General features: G+C 39.1%; 2 protein-coding genes across 3 annotated transcripts in view; both read right to left on the bottom strand.

The window, feature by feature from the left end:
* Positions 1-7,289, bottom strand: part of LOC104958439 (guanine nucleotide-binding protein G(i) subunit alpha-2-like) — a 46,038-nt gene extending 38,749 nt beyond the window's left edge. The window contains exon 1 of the mRNA XM_010786213.1: positions 6,545-7,289. Within this exon, the coding sequence (XP_010784515.1) occupies positions 6,545-6,662 (118 nt within the window). The 5' untranslated portion in view covers positions 6,663-7,289. The remainder of the gene's footprint in view (positions 1-6,544) is intronic.
* Positions 7,290-8,479: 1,190 nt separating this feature from the next.
* LOC104958283 (sodium-coupled neutral amino acid transporter 3-like) overlaps positions 8,480-18,333 on the bottom strand; it is a 33,601-nt gene continuing 23,747 nt past the window's right edge. For both annotated transcript variants that reach the window (XM_010786038.1, XM_010786102.1), the window contains 9 exons: positions 17,776-17,858; positions 16,430-16,488; positions 15,897-16,043; positions 14,469-14,548; positions 13,931-14,031; positions 13,273-13,397; positions 13,029-13,173; positions 11,994-12,097; positions 8,480-11,442 (listed from right to left, as the gene is read on the bottom strand). In XM_010786038.1, coding sequence (XP_010784340.1) covers positions 11,338-11,442; positions 11,994-12,097; positions 13,029-13,173; positions 13,273-13,397; positions 13,931-14,031; positions 14,469-14,548; positions 15,897-16,043; positions 16,430-16,488; positions 17,776-17,858 — 949 coding nt within the window. In that variant the 3' untranslated portion in view covers positions 8,480-11,337. The remainder of the gene's footprint in view (positions 11,443-11,993; positions 12,098-13,028; positions 13,174-13,272; positions 13,398-13,930; positions 14,032-14,468; positions 14,549-15,896; positions 16,044-16,429; positions 16,489-17,775; positions 17,859-18,333) is intronic.

Here is an 18,333-nt window from a genome sequence, read left to right as displayed (position 1 = left end):
GGGGGGGGCATGACTTTGAGGAGTGAATTGTGTATTCTCAGGACACTAGCAAAATAAGCAGCACTGCAGGGAGCACAGTAATGACTCTATAGAATAATGTCTATCAGGTTTGGGTTGAAACAGGAAAATACAGGTTTTTGTAGCCCTGTAGCTACATATGGAAAAATGGCAGAACACTCAGAGATGTGCATGAACAGGCCAGTTCATTCAAAGAACTAAAGTGGTATCAAGTGATGCATATAAGTCAGATGCAATCCCCCAGGTTTTCAGACCTCCATTACAGACAGTTCTGTAACACACCGTATACAGTGCAGGTGAAGTACTTTGTTTGTTGTGCTCACACTGATTAGAGATAACATTTAAAAGGCTCATCAGCAGCACGTTTAACCACAAACATTGTCCGATAGTTACTCAGGATCATCTGCAGATCTCTTCTCTTCACCCCCCTTGTCTACACTCAATCGTTTTCAGCATTTTTTATCTTTGGGAGAAAATAATAACCAACATGAACAGAATTAGGCGTATTGTTAGAAACTCTGGCAAACAAATAATGTTTTAGTATTTTGAGAAGCAATAAGGATGCATTCATTGTACTTGGCTGAAAGTAGAAGTGGTGGAGAATATCTGAAAGCAGTTTAATCAAATGAAATGATATCTGCACGGCTGGATACCCCCGTGAATAACTGCTTTCTGAGACTTGGTTGAACTGACCCTTTAAAGAAGGATATCAAAACAAAACGTTATTTGAAAGCTTTTTCTGTATCTGCCTATATCCAAGGCTCTCAATAATAGAGCTTTGCATTTTGCAACCGTTCCGGTGTGAAGTGCTGTCTGCAGTATCTACTTCCTCCTCCTACACACATCATCGGCGGTTAAGTCCTTGCACAGAGAATAATGCTTGTGATCTGGTCCTGTGTCAAATATCTTCACACCCTGTGGTGATCAAGGTGAACTCTGGATGCTGTGCTCAATAACAGAAAGGCACAGGAAATCACAAACCCTCTTTCCTCACTACGATATTCAAGCAGCAGGAATCATGTAGGTATAGAGCAGAGGTCTATATTTGAGGCAGCGGTGGAGGATCTTCTAAGCTATGAGTATTTCCTGAGGAGAGAGGATGGTAAAGCGCTGTCCCTGTGGACTCGCACTGAGACACACAGTCTGCAGGAGCTGGCTTTATCTTAGCTCTCCCTGTAATTGCAGGATATTCTGCCCCTTCTCACACACACACACACACACACACACACACACACACACACACACACACACACACCACACACACACACACACACACACACACACACACACACACACACACACACACAGATCTGCTATCCAGTGCATCATACAGCTAATTGGGCAGCACTGTGGTGCAGACTGTTGAGTAAACACGGTCACCCAAAATAAATAGGGCAGCAGCTCATATGATAAATCTCACAGAATCGGCACATATTTGCCAAAAGTGCTCATTGTAGACGTCATTAACAAAGCAAGCTGAGTTTCAGAGGAGATTTGTTGAGGAGCTGTGGAAGTGTTCCGGAGAAGGCACTCGGAGACATGGAGCTGTGGAAAAGGTCAGTCTGACTGGCTTTCTTTTTCCCTATAATCAGCCAACTGTAATTACACCCGACACCCACTGAATCTCAGACACTGACTTTAATAAGAGGGAGGAACCCAGTGTCTATGCAGCGCTGACCACATGGGCTGACCAGCAGGAGAATATGTCACCTTGTGTTGTCATCAAACACAACTGTCTACAGTAAATATATGCCTGCACTGGAGACTTAATGTGCTGTTGATGCTTCTTGGATAAATATGGTACCCTGTTATGTTTGACTTCTTGGGATTGTTTCTGATCACACTCCTGTGGAGGTGAAAATGGAGAAGGAATTTGGGAGCAGAACAGTCAAACACTATAATCACCAAGAGGTGAAGATAAAATAACAGGATCGGTTCAGAGAGTCCTGATCTCCCTGCCTCTCTAACCAATAGCTCAGGTTTCCCAGCTCAACCCTGCTCACATTGATGGCTTTCACAGATCGAGCAGTGGCTGGGCTAGTCGATAGAGGCCCTCTCTTTGTGATCAATACTGTGTCTGCATCACTAAGCTTCCAGAAAGTTACCTGATCAAAGCTGTTAAGAGAAACGAATGTAACAGTTTGGTCTGCTGGAACCCACAGGAGGAAACTGTGAACTGTGAAGATGTGTGACAGTGGTTACGACCTATTAGAATGACATGAGCTTGAATGTCACCCTGAAGTGTTTGGCTGTGGCTCTCTATTGCAACGAGGAAATAAAAGACAGTTTTACCGTTACAGATACAGACTCTGGGGTTGTTGTTTTGAACAGCGTACAGTATAACTTGATTATCCTTGATAGGTTTGATGGGTTTCGTTGTTTTGAGCTAAGAAAACTTTGAAAATCATAATAGCCACTAGGTTAAACCGCATTTTCACTGACTGGCATTGGTTCGACTTGACTCACTTTTTGTACCAGGTGCTTTTATAGTTTTTTATTTTCCACAGCGGATATACCTACTCATTGTAGGTGGGTTGATCAGCTGTCATTTAAACAAATGGATGTCATGCAGGGATGTCCTGTTATGTGCTAGTGTTGATTCAGTGGTCTGAAGGGTTTAACCCTAACCCATTTTTGCATTGCTTGGAAACTCAGCTGAACCTTCCACACATTTGCCTGGAAGAAAACTAAGAAAGAGCAAGTCCAGGCGACTAAGTGTAGCTTATCTAGCCTAATTTTTTCATTGGAGCTCACTTCATCCAATATCTGCTCCAGTGTTCACTGTGAGGCTATTTCCCGACTTCCTGACCAAGGCTTTAGCAAAGTATGCAGATTATCGAGTGAGCATCCTCACGCACACTGCAGAGAGCACATTTAAAAAGAGGAAGAGAAAACGACTGGTTTCACATCATGTGTTCTTTCTTTTTGTCTGTGGTTAAAACATTTTAATGCTGGTTTATAATAATGACAACCTTGTGTAAAGACATGGTTGCCGTGTTAGTTATACAAGATTTCTCTTTGCATCCCCTCTCCACACACAGTTAATATATTCCTAGTCTGAAAACATTAACTACGAATTCACCATCCTGTGGCATGAGATATGCAAAGTGGCTTCCGCTTTCATTTAGGTTAACCGTTTAATGCTTTGATCAGGAATAAAACCAGCTGCAGGCTGAAGTACGTCAGCCTTACATTGTTACATGGCAGCCTCACTGCAGTGACCACTGGCGCTATGTAATGGAATCCAAGTCAATTACACATGGAAGCACCAACCGTAAACTGACTGTATAATGTGTACTGCAGAGCACGCCTTATATCATGTCATTTAACAACACGTCCACTATCCCCGATGGAAAGGAAAAACAGCGCTGCCATATCAGTTATTTTTTAAGACCTAAAATAGACCGAGTTGTTTTCCTTCCAAGATCAGCATTGTTTCGCCGCAGCCCCCTTTTTATTTTGTATTCATTTATCAACTCTACCCTGTCGAGCTGACAGCTGTGCGGGGAAAAGGGAGTTTTTACACGTGCTCCACGCCTCTTTAAGGTTCACACATAACAAAGACGTTTTTAGTACAACGTCTATAAGTCTGTATATTGTTAAAATAAAAGGAGGCTGTCGAGCCAGCACATTACATAACAGTATAGCCTATCAAGCCGCTAATCTAAGCCAATGTGTTTATGTACAATTAACAGTGTGTGTGTGTGTGTGTGTGTGTGTGTGTGTGTGTGTGTGTGTGTGTTTGCCTCATGCAGAACTATGTCCTACTACTAGACTGCAGTTCTCACAGTTTAAGCGTGGCATGCAGCCAAAATACATTTTCATTTGTGTTGGGCTGGAAAAAAAAGGTTAGTAAGCCAAAGGATAGAGTGAATAAACTAAAGTGAGCAGAGAAATCTTTGTTGTGAACGGGGAGGAGGATTACATGTCAATCAAAGATCAGAATCAACAGGGAAGCCTGTGAATGAGTGCTTCCTGTTAATGAAAACTTAAGCCTCAATAGTATGAAGTCCTCTCTGCTGCATTAACTAATGGCTTTTTCTGGGGACAGCAAAACAATCTAACACAGCCTTCTTTTAGGTAAGGCATGCCGACAGGAAAAGTATTTATAATAGAAACTCCTTATTGCATGACACTGTATGAAATATGAATGGGGAAGTTAAGATTTGTATTATACATTCTGTGGTTTCCCTCTGTAATTCAGAATTGATTCAAAGAGAGATTCATCATTGTGGTAGAAACGAGGAATCATTCAACATTAAACCCACAAACAGCTCACATTAATAGTCTCGTGAGTTTGCTCTGAGAGGGACATTGACAGCACAGACTGTTTACTGGGGAAGGAGGCAGGCATTCTTTTCACAGCTGTTCCAACAGATTCCATGGCAACAGATGGGAGTGCTGAAAAGCGTACCTGGAGGTGTGATGTTGCACCTCTGGAAGGATGTCACACCTCTATCACACATACTTAATAGATTATATGATTTCAGCTACAACTAAAAAACACAACATGGAGACACTGTAACGGAGCATTATTCTAACAAATGACAAAATGCACCTTAAATCTTGAAGGTATTATTAATGCACAACTGCATTTACCCTTTCCAGATCTAGAATTTAAAATTCACTTTTCAGAGACTGGAAATCCTACAAAAGATATTGCAGGTTTATATCCAATAGTCTTTGCACACCGTGACAAGATTTTTTCCAAATGCACAAGTGAAGGGGAAAAGTCCTTTGTCCATACATTCACAAACCCAGGGTTCAGATTCAGACCTCTCTTATAATTCCCCCACACACTGCTCTGGATGGTAATTACTGATATTAAACCTGCTGTACAGCAGAGTATGTAATTAGACTTCTAACCAGTGGCACAAGTTAACGAGCAGACATCTCTTTAATGACCCAAGAGAGAGCAACACAGTATGCGGTCTCTATCAATTTACAGAATGTACTGTTTTCTGTCAGGAAGAGGAAGACAAATCAATGTTGTGTGACCGCCAACCGGTTACAAAATGCCTCCAAACTACTTCTGATTTATGCAAGCTCTAGTATGCTTGAGCGCGGTGTAGAATGAGAATATGAAATAGTTATTTTCAAATATGATTCAAGTTGACCCATATTTCTCTGCACACAGGATCAATATTAACCGGAGCATATGTTCAGCATGGCATCAATACAATTCTATGAGTGGCTGACTCAAAATTGCATTGACTATCTTGAGGCAATAACAGGAGTAACTTCTGGAATGTGAATCAATGGAAATGAAATGAAACACGTCATCGATGCTTGAATTTACTGATTTGAACTTTTCATCATACAAATTATTGTTGAAGAAGCCAATTTGTTGTGCTTGTCTGAGCTGCATATCTAGTAAGGTTTTCTTTCTTAGAGGATACTTGCTTGAAAAATAAAAATAATAGGTATTGGAAAAATGATGAGATGTAGGATTTTATCACGGATGAAAAATAGCTATTTAATGACTCACAATATAAAGCCTGATCAAAAAAACAAGAATGATCATGCAAGAAAGAACATTGATCTGGTATTTATGCATGAGAACATTATGATGTATTGATACCTTAGTCGAGACTGTATGATTAAAGTGATTCTACTAAGTTTGATTCCATTGTACATTTAGAGCATATTTTAAGGATTAGCAGGATAATATTGACATTCATTTTCATAATGCCCCATGCCATAAAGGACCATCTCAAATGATAAGGCTGGTTGAAGTAAAACAAGATGTCAGTGTCTTCAATATCAAAGCAGAACAAAGCAATATGTCCAGTAAGCTATAAGTCAAAGGAAGCAGGGAGACTATTAAAAGCCTGGGAAAGCCTCATTCTCTCTTTGCTACCAAGCACTACTATGAATCAGTTGTTTATACGTGTGTGAGTGCTGGGAACAGTCAGGGCTGTTGACCCTCAGTCCAAACAGCAGCCGCCCACTCATTATCAACCAGACCTTGGCTTGTCTGACCCCTCAGATCAGTCCTGGTGGGAGGAAACCTCTGCAAATATAAGACTGCCTATTTGGCTACCTTGTCAAAAGAAATCAGACACTCAACTTTTCACTCAACATCCAGAGTTTAGCATTTAACACCATAAATTGCAAGATACGTGATCCCGAATGATGTTTCAATTCCAAACATTCCAAATAAAGCCTACATGTTTACAGTAAGCAGAGCCTAGAATAAAGGCAAAGGGCAGGACAGGACATTCAACTTATAATTAACATACACACTATGGCAGTGGGGGGGGGGGGCTAGTTCAACAAAACACTTCAACAGTGTGAATGATATGAATGAAGGCCACACTTTAAAAAGGGGAAATGTGACTATTAAAAGCCAAAAAAAGTGACTTACTCGTGGGCTTTGTGTCTGTTATCTGACTGTCTGTTATTCTCCTGTGTCATGTGTGTACAAATGGTCAAGTGTTCCATGCTATTGCACAATTCATCTGTGGCCATTAATGAGGCACTTTTGCAAGACAGTAGCCTACAAGTGTTGTGACACAGTACTCACCCAGCAGCAGCAGTTTCACTTCTCTCGCCGCCTTCTCCCCATCGTCTCTGAGGTTTTTATCAATCATTTTAGACCTCTCGGCCGCGGCTTTATCTTCCTGACTAACCGTACAACCCATGGTTCCTAGTGCGCGCTTCAGGACTGCTGCTTAGTGGGGAAATATCACCTGAGAAATAATGTATCGGCTGAGTCCGAAAAACCCTTATTTAAAAAAACAAGGGCTGAAGTTGGGTAAGGCGACTTCTCTTGTTGGTGAGAGGCGACAGGGGACTAGAAACATAGATTTCCTCCTGCAATGTGAACTTGGATTTCTAACAATTCCCAAAAACACACTTAGTTGTTCAGTCACTTCACCAGCATTTGTGGTTTCTTGTCAGAGTTGAGAAGTTGTCCAGCGACTCAAGGAACTTTTTTCTAACGTTCCACTTTTAGGTAAAACGGTAGTTCGTACAGTCTAACAAGAGAGCAGGTTAAAATACACGAAAACAGGAGTTGAGCAAAAATAAAAAGTATTCCAGCTGTTGAAAACCCGAGCACACACGGATTCCTGCTGCCAGTGAGGATACCGCACACACACCACACACCTTTCAGATAATATTGATCTTCACTGCTCTGTATTTTTGTTTTGCTTTAATCCCTAGTGCCGTTAAGCATTCTTCCCCCAGTTGAGATTTATCACGTTTGAAGCCACACCCGTAGCCGCCGTGAAGTTCCCCTCTGTCCGACTAACAGAGAGACAGCCCGTCACCTCCCAGCTCAGCAGCAGCAGGGCCAACCTTCACCAGGAAGAAACGCCCACTCTCAGTGCTTCATGGGAAATGTAGTCAAAGGCGGCGCGCCACTGTTTTCATCAAAAGGTAGGCCTATTAGAAAAAGCCTTCAGTGACCCAAGCGTCAATGTGTCATAATAACAGGTGTTTTTTTAAAGCTTACACATTGGTGAACAGCTTGCTCTATTAACCAGTAGGCTACACTGTCTCAACCTAGGTTAGCCTACTGTTCTTTTTTCATATTGACCAAATACAGCAATAGGAAAATACTGAAGTTTGTTTTTTTGTATCAAAGTAGAAATAGGACTAGTAGCTACAAACCATTAAAGTTTCTATAATTCAACAACATAGCTATAATGGTGACCATATTACATATAATGTGGTATTATTATTGTGGTATTATATGGTACATATGATGGCGCCGTGATTTATATTATATAATATGAAACTAAAGGAAGAGTTGTTGATATTACGAATGCAATCTAAGTATAATGTTGTAGACCCAGTAGTAGCAGCAAGACAGAGCCATTTCAACTACTACCAAATAATACCAATATAAATAGCCTATTGTTGAATCTATAATAGTACTTCATATATTTCACAAAACTATTTGTCTATTTCGATGTTTGAACATAAAAAATATCCTATCCTGAAGAGTTATTTAACTGAAGCCTTTGAGTAACTTTAGTTGGGTTAAAAAATATAATTCTGACTGTATAAAGGTACAACTGACACTTATAAAGATATCATACTTAAAATATATGTAATAGTTTAAGCATCTGTTATTTAAAAAAAAAGTAATAAAAACCCACATTGTTACATTGAAGGTCATAACGCCACAGCTGATGCCTACAACAGCTCCATAGTGTCACCTAGTGGACTGGCCACTTTTATTACACAATTTATCTACCAGTCTTATTAAAATCCAATTATGTGCATATTTATGCCAAAGACAGACGATGGTATTATTGCATTTGCATACTCAATTTATTGCATACTCAAATATAATGCTAAAATGTCCAATTGTCTCACTAATATCAGTCATCTCGACAAGGGGGCTGAGAAGTTGTTGAATTACCAATTTGTTTTAAAATTTTAAAGAACAGTCAGACAATAATCTCCTGTTTCTGGTTCGCCACATCTGACAGAACATGAGAGATCAAAATGTTGTTACCTCATTATCTTTATTGCAACATTGTTTACAGTACAACAACTGCCAGCAACATATTAAAATATATAGAGATACAAGAAAATCGACATGAATCCAAGGACAAAAAGGTTTAAAAGCACTTTGAAAATGATTACATTTAACATTTTAATTGGACTAAAACTTTAATTGCTATTTACATTGTACAAACTAGATATGCATATAGAATATAAAGGGTATACATTTATATACATTATTTATAAATGCTGGCCAATGTCAATACTTATTATGTTACTTTTCAATCATACACATTTCAATAAATCACACAAAGATGGAGACTTATAACACTGACATCTAAATAGAGGTCCTCAGAGATCATCTTATATCAGCCACCAACACAGTGTATCCCCTAACTCTGCTGCCTGAAGTTAATTTCATTTGTGTGTGTGTCTTGTGAGGTTTAGATGGGTGTTTATGTTTGCATCATTGAAAAACTCACAAAGGTCAAATTAGGAACAGGAAGTTGGGGAAAAATATAAGTATTGCATTCGTTAAACAACACCACACAATATGTTATGCCCCAGTGGCCGATTTACACGATTCACTCCGCATACAAATACATAAAGACAATATCTAGATGCAATGGTAAACGAGGGATTAAAAAAAGTTTGTTGTGTAGCAAATTGACTGGACAATACTCACATAGCCTTTCAGCACTCACTGTACTCTGATGTAACGGAGTTCATTATTAAAATATATTGATATTCAGACAAGTAAACCAACTCACTATCAAATCCGAGTTAGTAGGTTTCTGTCTGCCAAGAAGCAGCAAGGAAGTCAGAAACGACCCAAACTATACCACTGATCATACGCCACTGACTATAAATGATTTATATATTAAGAAAAAAATATTAAATCAATAATTTGACAGTTTGCATTTCATCACTGGTCAGATTCAATCGAATAAACATTAAACATAAAGTTTAAAACAACAGCGAAACTATCAATAGAGGGAGACAAACACTTGAATTATACTTCTGATCAGAGTATAGGTCCAGGTTTAACAACACTAATGAATATACGTAGGTACTATAGTTCAATTACATTGGAGCCATGTTTTCTTTTATTAACAACACGGACACTTGAACACCTCCAACAGTACATCCAATTCATTATTTGTATCTACAGAAGGACCAAAGGGGGAACATCATGATGGCAGGGGCTCACAGGTGCACTAACCTTAAAGTTATTTCAAGTAATGTTTGAGAAGACATCCATATTATACCATCAAAACATTTGCTAATTTTCTCGTAACCTACATTAGATTGATTACTTCACCAAAGATTTCGGTTTACAAAAGATACATGCCCTTAAATCAAATCTGACTAATATGTGAATTCTTCACATTTGCTTTGTTCAACTTGTTAATGGCTACAAGAAGTTGTGCTTATCAAATGGAAAGTGCTTTTGCTAACCAACAACTTTTCAAGATTGTTAAAGAGACAGAAGTCCCATGTCTGTGTCATTTGTGTTGGGGATCAAGCTTGAGCTAGACACTAACATATTTGCCGGCACCAAACTGTTGCTAACGACTTAATTAAGTGACCCTATTTTTATTTTGTTATCTCTGATCACTTCCAGTACATGTTCATCATACAGGTAAAAATGCTCCCTTCTCGTTCATTAAGAACACTGAGTGGTAATTTCTCTTCTTCTCATATATCACTTATACAATCCACCTGATAAGGTTTAGTACCATTGTATCACTTTAATTTACACAGTCATACTTGGAGAAAACTGTGTATATCTAGGCAGTGTTTTATGTAGTGATCTAGAGAGCCAAGAACCATTAAACAACGGCCATAACCTGAAACCTGCCTCTCTCATATTGATCGCCTCAGAAAGACCTAGCTGAAGATTATCAGTCCATACTGCATCATCTGAGGTTTTCATCAAGTGCTTTATAATAATAAGAAAATATACATCTTGATCATATTGTGTATGAATGTTAGAATAAATGTGCTATATACCACATACTTTCAGTGGTTGTACACCCTGCTCTGTCAGAGGTGGTAATGATAACACCTCCAAACCTTAAAATAACCACCAGCAGCACAACTTAGTGAAGTGAGCTAAAGGCTGCACACTTAAAAGAAGCAGCTCAACACTTTCCGGTATGTATGCTAAGCTAAGCAGCTAGTGTTAAGAACTTTCTCTGCAAGAAAAGTATTCACCAATCTGTGAAATAAATGTTCACTTTTCTCTGCAGTTGCAGTGTGGCAAATATGTAGATGTTGAAATAACTTAATAATAATAATAGACATCATAGATAATTAAACATTATAAAATAATTGTCTATCATTCAATAGATTTTTGTCAATCTACAGTTAAAATGAGGGGCCTCAGGTTGTGTATTATGTGTCGAATAGCAGTTTTCAGATCAGATACCATGTTAGGGACAACACAGAGTTGGTAAAAGGCGGCATATGCTCACAACCAACATCACAGGGGAAGGCATATAAAGACAGCAGCTTTGTAAAGTGTTGCTTTATATTCTCTTACATCCACCTATCAAGGCACAGCCTTCAAATGTCAACAACCTATTAACAACTTTCCAGGAAAGTCTACTGGAGTGGATCGGCAGTCCCTGTTTGGCAGGATGTACAGTACAGTGTAATGTCATTAGGGTGAGAGCTTTTGTGGAGAAATTGAGAGCCTTCCTGAACTTTAGACTCCTTCTCTGTGGCCGAAATTCTCTAATGGAGGAGATAGGGCATCTTCAACGTTGAACATCACTCAAAGTAAAAACTGTAACATTACAACATAGATCTAAATCAACAATATAGAACCTGAAAGAAAAACATGGAGAGTGGTGCCTAGTGACCACTGCTGGCATTGCTGGAGCCAGATGTCCAATCCATGATGATAAAGCTCAGGCTCATGATCATAAACAGGACGCCTATCGTAGCAAAACAGACGGCCTAGAAGAGAGGAGGAGGGATTGAGTTAAAGACAGTGACAACAGGATGGAGAGATGCATCCTTTTCCTAATATAACAATATTTACAGTGACGTCCATAGTAAACCATTGAATACCTGTGTAGCTTTGACATATGTGTAAGCATTTGAATAACATCTTACATTATTAAATAGAAATAGATGTACAGTGTTTAACATATAAATATCATTACAACTGTAAGCATGTTGTACTATATACTGTCTTATAGGCCTAAATTATATAAATAAATGGCATTTTCCGTTATTTTATATACTATACATTTTTTATATTTATGTATATCTGTATATAGCATTTATAGTTACATGTTTTTTTAATATATGTGTATTTCTGTGTATATGCATTGAGACTAATGCTAAACTGTTAAATTCCTTGTATGTTTGCAAATACTTTGCCACTAAAGCTGATTCTGATCATTTAGCACATGACATGTCTGTTAAAGCTACAGAAAACTGAAGCTAACCCTAAAATAAAAACAACTGAACTTAATTTCCTGGCATTTTAAAGATATGCTTACCATGACTTTGGGAAATGAGGTCATTGGCTCCTCTTCTTTGGGTACGATACGAAGGTAGAAGACAGCAGGGAATATGAAGATGAGACAAGGGGCAGATGTGGCACCTGGAAAATCGACAAAAAGCCCAAGATTATTCATGACACTAATTCTCAATAAATTCTCTGTCCATTCAGTTCTCATTAATTACTGCTGGAAGTCCAACAGCACTGTGTGATGATATGGAAATTAGTATGAAGGGGGAATGAAATGTGTTTATTTGCATGCAACTCTTGTGGAAGCATTCTGCTCTTTGAGTTGGAAATGATGAGCAAAACATTAAAAACAGACTGTTTCTGGAACATACAGAAAGAGGTTTGATATTTATGTGAAAATATAAAGGAGAATGTAAATCTGATCTATGTTGTCAATAGGGTCTCTAAATCAAAACAAAGACGTTTCAATACATCCTGTGAGTTTGACAATACAGTCAGCCTTCTTCCGATTAAGATTACTCTAGTGTTCATCATTCAGGATAGTTTTACTGGGAGTCTAATTTTCTGCATGGATTTGGAGAACCCACTTAGTGAAACTGGTCCAACCACTTAATAAATCACTTCTAAAATCAGTGTTTCTCCCAAGCATAACTAAAGATCCAGACATCCCATGACTATATAGTTAAAATCAACATAAATAAATACAAATATACTATAAAAATGTGACTTAAAACTGGATAGAAAGTAGATGTATGGCAGCTACTGACAGACAACCACAATGCTAACGCAACAGCATTAGAGGCCACCAACTGAAATGAACAGTTATCTTGTTTAAAATGAGTAACTTCTCTAGGTTTGTAAGTAACATTTGTGATAATGTAAGTACACAACTTCACAAAAATATATAGGATAGTTTAGTCATTTGTAGATATTTGAATGCAGAAATGTTCCATAATATATCTTTAGAGATCACTGGGCACCCTCTACTAGTAACTTGGTCTGTCTAAATGTTTGTGTTTTAATGCATCAAAACCACCCATCTCCCAGGGTTCGTCTAACCTACCGATGATCCCAAAGATACCCAAGATGTTGGGGGCAAAGATGACCAGCAGGTTGATGAAAGTGAGCAGAACAACTGCAATGGCAATGTGACGTGGCCAGTTGAAGGTTTTGTTGGGAAACGCCATTTGATTTATTGCTCTCCGTACCTTGTGAAAACAAAAAAAGGCAATTGTCATTGGATGATGAAAAAATAACTGCTTTAAGGTTTTTCCAAAAGTGAGTGTGAACGCTGAAGCTGTACTTACAGGAAAGAGCACAATGGGCACAGTGAGTGTGACAGCCGTGAGCACAGCCACGCGCACGCACAAAATCAAACTGTCATACGGATCGATACGACTGTAGGTGTGAAGCAGCTCTGCTTCCACTTCACCTGAAAGAGATCAGAGAGGAGGAACATAGAATAGGTTCTTCTAAGACCAGCTGGTAAAACATCGTTTGTACTGAATACATATTCATTCATAAAGATATATAAGTATGTAAGTATAATATGAATATTAACTAGTATGTTTAAATCTGTATAGCAATAAGAACAATGTAGAACTTGGACTTTAATCACATCACAAATAAAGGTTAAAATAAACTACTATTCTTATATATCAAATAAAACCTACATTATTTCATGATGCATTTTCTTATGCAACAAATGACATTAAGATCTACCACATGACCACTAGAGGGGGTAGAGGCATCATGATGCTTTTCAGTCTTCAGGACTAATGTTCTGCAAGGACTTACTGTGTCTTATCATGTATATTATATTGTAATAATGTGCTAATATCCTTGTATCCTCTTTTGAAAGCAAATCACAAGAATACATAAATAAAAATAAGAAGCAAATGAGGATGTGTATAAGACAGATAAAGAGACAGGATATTCTGCATTTGGAGGAGGACAAGGCCTCACCATAGAAAGTTAGGTATCCAAAAAGAGCAGCGAGGAAGTACATGCAGTACATGACTGCAATGGAGATGTTGGCCACATGCTGCATCTTTTTCTTGGTGGGACTGAAATCAGAAGATATTGCAATGTGATGTCACACACGCAAACATAAACCAACACACAAGCACGCACAAACACGCATTCACAGAAAAAATACTGTATATGCCCTTATAGAAAGCATTTAGCCGAGTTACTAATAAAATACCATCTTCAGCTGCAGGCTACATTAGATGCAGGAAAATTACTCTATAACACATCCCTTTTAATCTTAGGAAAACAAACAACAGCAGTTCAAAGCAGGATGATACATTTGAAATTACATTTTTAAAAACATGCTACATTGTACAAGCAGTGCCAACACATTTCAAAACAAAGTTAAAGCAGTGCATGTGACTAGAATATGATCAGCCAAGCACAAAACAGAAACAGTGGCTTTCATCTTTGTTATGCAACTGATTTCTTGTCCAAAATGTATCAGGGGTTTCCCATCATGAGAACATACTTGCGCAGCTCTGTGTAGATGGGCAGGACCTCGGGGTGGCACACAAAGGCGAACGCCAGGATGGGGATGGTGTAGGCCGTCTGAAAATGAACCCCAACAGGTCACCATAGATACAGCAGCACCATCCCAGACGTCTTACCACCAACCTCGCGCTTTACAGCCCATTACTCCCTCGGACTCATCACAGAGAGCTAATTGTTTCCCTGTGATTAACTTGGGCCTGGCTGAGCACCAGTTTTAGCCTTTTTAAGAATGCCTTACTCGTAAGCTGCTAAGCAGCTGGGATTGGTCGCACTAGCCCGGGTTAAGTAAGCCTCACACATCTTTAAGGGATGCTAATAAAGACTTGATAGGAGCAATACGTTTTTGCTTATGCTCTGAAAAGGGTACCACTTTACAATAAGACCTTATAAAGCCCTTATAAAGAGTTTACGAATAGTTTGTAATTCATGTATTAATAAGGTTGTGAAAACTTTATAAATCATTAATAAGCTTTTATAAGACATGAGATAAACAGGGCACCTGTGACCGGTTGCTTGCCAAATAGTGAGCCCACATTTATCTGTACTGCTAATCCTTATATTGGCCACTTAGCTTACTTCGTCTCCTTCATCAGCCAGCATCCTTGGTATCTGTTGTTCACAGAGTTGATTCTCGCTAAGTAGCCAATATAAGGCTTAGTCTTCTTGCCAAATAGCGAGCCCACATTGATCCGTACTGTAAGTAGCCAATATAAGGCTTAGCCATCTTGCCAAATAGTGAGCCTGTGTTGATGTATGAAAACTATGTTAGGACTGGTTTATAAATGGTTCTTGATGATTAATAAAGTGTTTACAACCTAATTCATAACCTAATTATAAACCCTTTATGAATCCTTTATAAGGGTAGTCTTATTGTAAAGTGGTGCCCTGAAAAGTACAATAGTTTCAATTAAAGTAATGTTATGATACAATGGAATAAATGGAAGGATCTAACTATGAGAGACCTTCTACAGTCCACTCCTGTTGTGAAGGTAAGTGCCAAGTGTTACAATTAAGGGTACTTAGAGAAATGTCAAGTCATTCCCATTTCATTCATTACCCATCTTTATGGTCAACAAAGGGCAAACTTGATGATCTCACTGTTAGTACAGAATGCCAAAGCAATTTATATTCCTCTGCAGGAGCAGACAGCTCAGGGGTCACCGTAAGTCTTTGAGCCTTGCATTAATCACAGACTAATGTCAACCATTAACAGCTTGATAAAAGCCCCAATCTCCTCCTGAGTTCAACTGAGTGCTTCAATCCAGGTGCGATTTCCATGCTTGCATTGTGAACTGTCACTGGCAACATGCTGAAGATGACTAAAACATAAGTTGTTGGCTGTCAGTGGTCATGGCAGTGGAGGTGGATTTGCACTTTCAGACTGAGTGACATGCGTTAAACCTACTTGTGAGTTGAGGTTGGCCATTTTTGGAATACAGGAAGGATCCGGATTCCCATCAGGATCCATGGCACTGACATTCAGCATACTGACAGTGCTATTGAATGCAAAGTCCGAAAATGGACACGGGGTATTGAACTTCTTGTAGATGACCTGTGCAAGGCAGACGAGAGGCGTTAAGAAGAAACAAAGGCTCTGAGACATGGCTAGCATAAAGACAGGCAGAAAATATGGCACAGAAAAAAAGAGAGAGAGGGGTTGGGGGAGAGAGAGAGATTCATGGATTACAGCCCACACAGCCAAATCTAGGTCAGAGAACCGACACAGGCTGGAACTGCAGCCTGCAAACACTAGTCCATGGCAATGAGAGGAGTGGGGAATACTAAAGAGATGATGGGATGGTGAAAGAATTCTTCTTACAGACAGATCCCATTGCATCTGAATATGCTGCCTTGATGTTTCTGCCAACAGAATTGAAACAAGAAGAAAGACATCATGTCTAGTTAACATGCAGGTATACCAAGAGGCAGAGGACGTACCGAAATGAGGAAGAAAACCATGCAGCTCAGGGAGAAACCACTGGTGTATCCCAGGTATCCTAAAACACAAACGCTTCATTAGCATGTCTCTTTTTTAGGATAACATGGTTATGCTTATTCTCAAATAGATTACATAGAAGGCTTATATGAAGAAAATGAAGATGAACTCTATTAACTAATCACAAGTGAGTTAAATATTGCTACTGAACTATATCTCCTGCTGTATGTTCTTCAAGCCTTAAGGTGAGCTACACTGATTTACTGTTCTTTGTGTCAGAACTGCACCGACTGGCTGTTGTTCTTGATGTCTCGGCAGGAGACAGACTTCTTAAAAGAGGTCAGCCAATACGCCTTCTTATTCTCACTTCCAAACTGTCTCTCTCTGCTTTTCTTCCACTTTCCGTCTGTTTTGTCTCATGTACTTGCTCATCTGAAGCACTGTCACACAGACCAGTCACATGACACTCAACCAACCTTGCAAAAGCACATTTGAGTGTAACACAGGCTTATTATTTTTAAGAGAGGAAACATTTGGCAACCTATAGCAGCTTGCTGCCAATTATCCGGCATGGCTACTCATTGAATTCAGGTGTGACTTAAAGAAGCAGGGGCATAAGCCATGTACCAAGGGACATCTCAGGAGGACAACATTGGAATTGGTCACGGAAAGAAGAAGAGAGGGAGGGAGGAGAAAGACTCTTCCAGGAAAAATACATTCAATAAGGCAAAGTTTAGCTCTAACATGTAAATGAGCAAGCCCTTAAATAAAAAACGAACACATCCATGCGTGGTTCTAAATTGTTACTGAGAAGGTCACTGAATAAACCTTTTCTGCATCAAGCCCTGCAGGATATTGGGAAAATGAATATCAGATACTACTCATATTTGTCCTCAAAAGTTTTGCTGCTTGCCTTTGGTGGCTAACGGTAAATGGACTGCATTTATATACCTATTTTCCAGTCTTTATAACACCTCAAAGCGCACAGTCACAGGTGGCACCTTGCGTTGGGCCACCATGCAAGGTGTCACCTGCTCAAGGTAATACCTATGGGTAATACACATTCATGCGCTATTGGGTGTCGGGAGCAATATGGGGTTATGTATCCTTCCCAATGATACATGGACACGTTGTGCTTCCAATTGTTAGACGACCACCACACTACCTTATAGGTGCTACCTAAATAAACGTGCCTTGCCTTGTGCTGCTATCATAATAGCTTAGCATTTTAGCTAAATGTTATATAGTAGTGCTAAATGTAACACAACACCAGATTTACAAGGAATCCCTGAGTGAAACACTACTGATCATCCCACTAAAGGAAGGATGTGATATTATATATACTCACCTAGCTGTTTCATGAGAGCCAGAGGAAATATTATTGCAACAGAGACAATCATCACAAGGTAGTTCCCGTTCAGGTACCATTCACTGCAGAGACAGAAAGACACAAATAATACAACTCATCGATTAGGAAGTACTCTGCTTAAACACCCCTCTCAATCTTAATCCTCTTGAGCATTTGCAATGCATCAGATATTGATTTGGAAGACACAGGGGTAAAGTGGGTGAACAGCTAGAAAATCAGGTACACACAAATAAGGCACACTGTGTAAAAAACGGATTTAATTAATGAGGTTTTTTGTTCTTTCCATCACCACCAATATGCCAAATCGAAGAGTTAGAGTAGAAAATAAGCCTCTTTGTACCACTGGACACCGAGAACCCAGGCTGGAACACAGAGATCATGTCCTGTGTTGTTTATGAGAGTGTTTGTAGTACAGGTTAATATCACACACAAATTGCACATTTGCGATTATCTGGACTTAATATATTTTCCATTGACTACAAAAATGATTCAAACACAATAAGGAGGCCAAACATACGTCCACCAGAATTATGATCC

This window comes from Notothenia coriiceps, unplaced genomic scaffold, assembly GCF_000735185.1.
Source record: "Notothenia coriiceps isolate Sejong01 unplaced genomic scaffold, NC01 NC01_scaffold00000284, whole genome shotgun sequence".
NCBI classification, from domain to species: Eukaryota; Metazoa; Chordata; class Actinopteri; order Perciformes; family Nototheniidae; genus Notothenia; species Notothenia coriiceps.
Note: the sequence above shows the minus strand (reverse complement) of the source record. Positions and strands in the feature narration are given on the sequence as shown.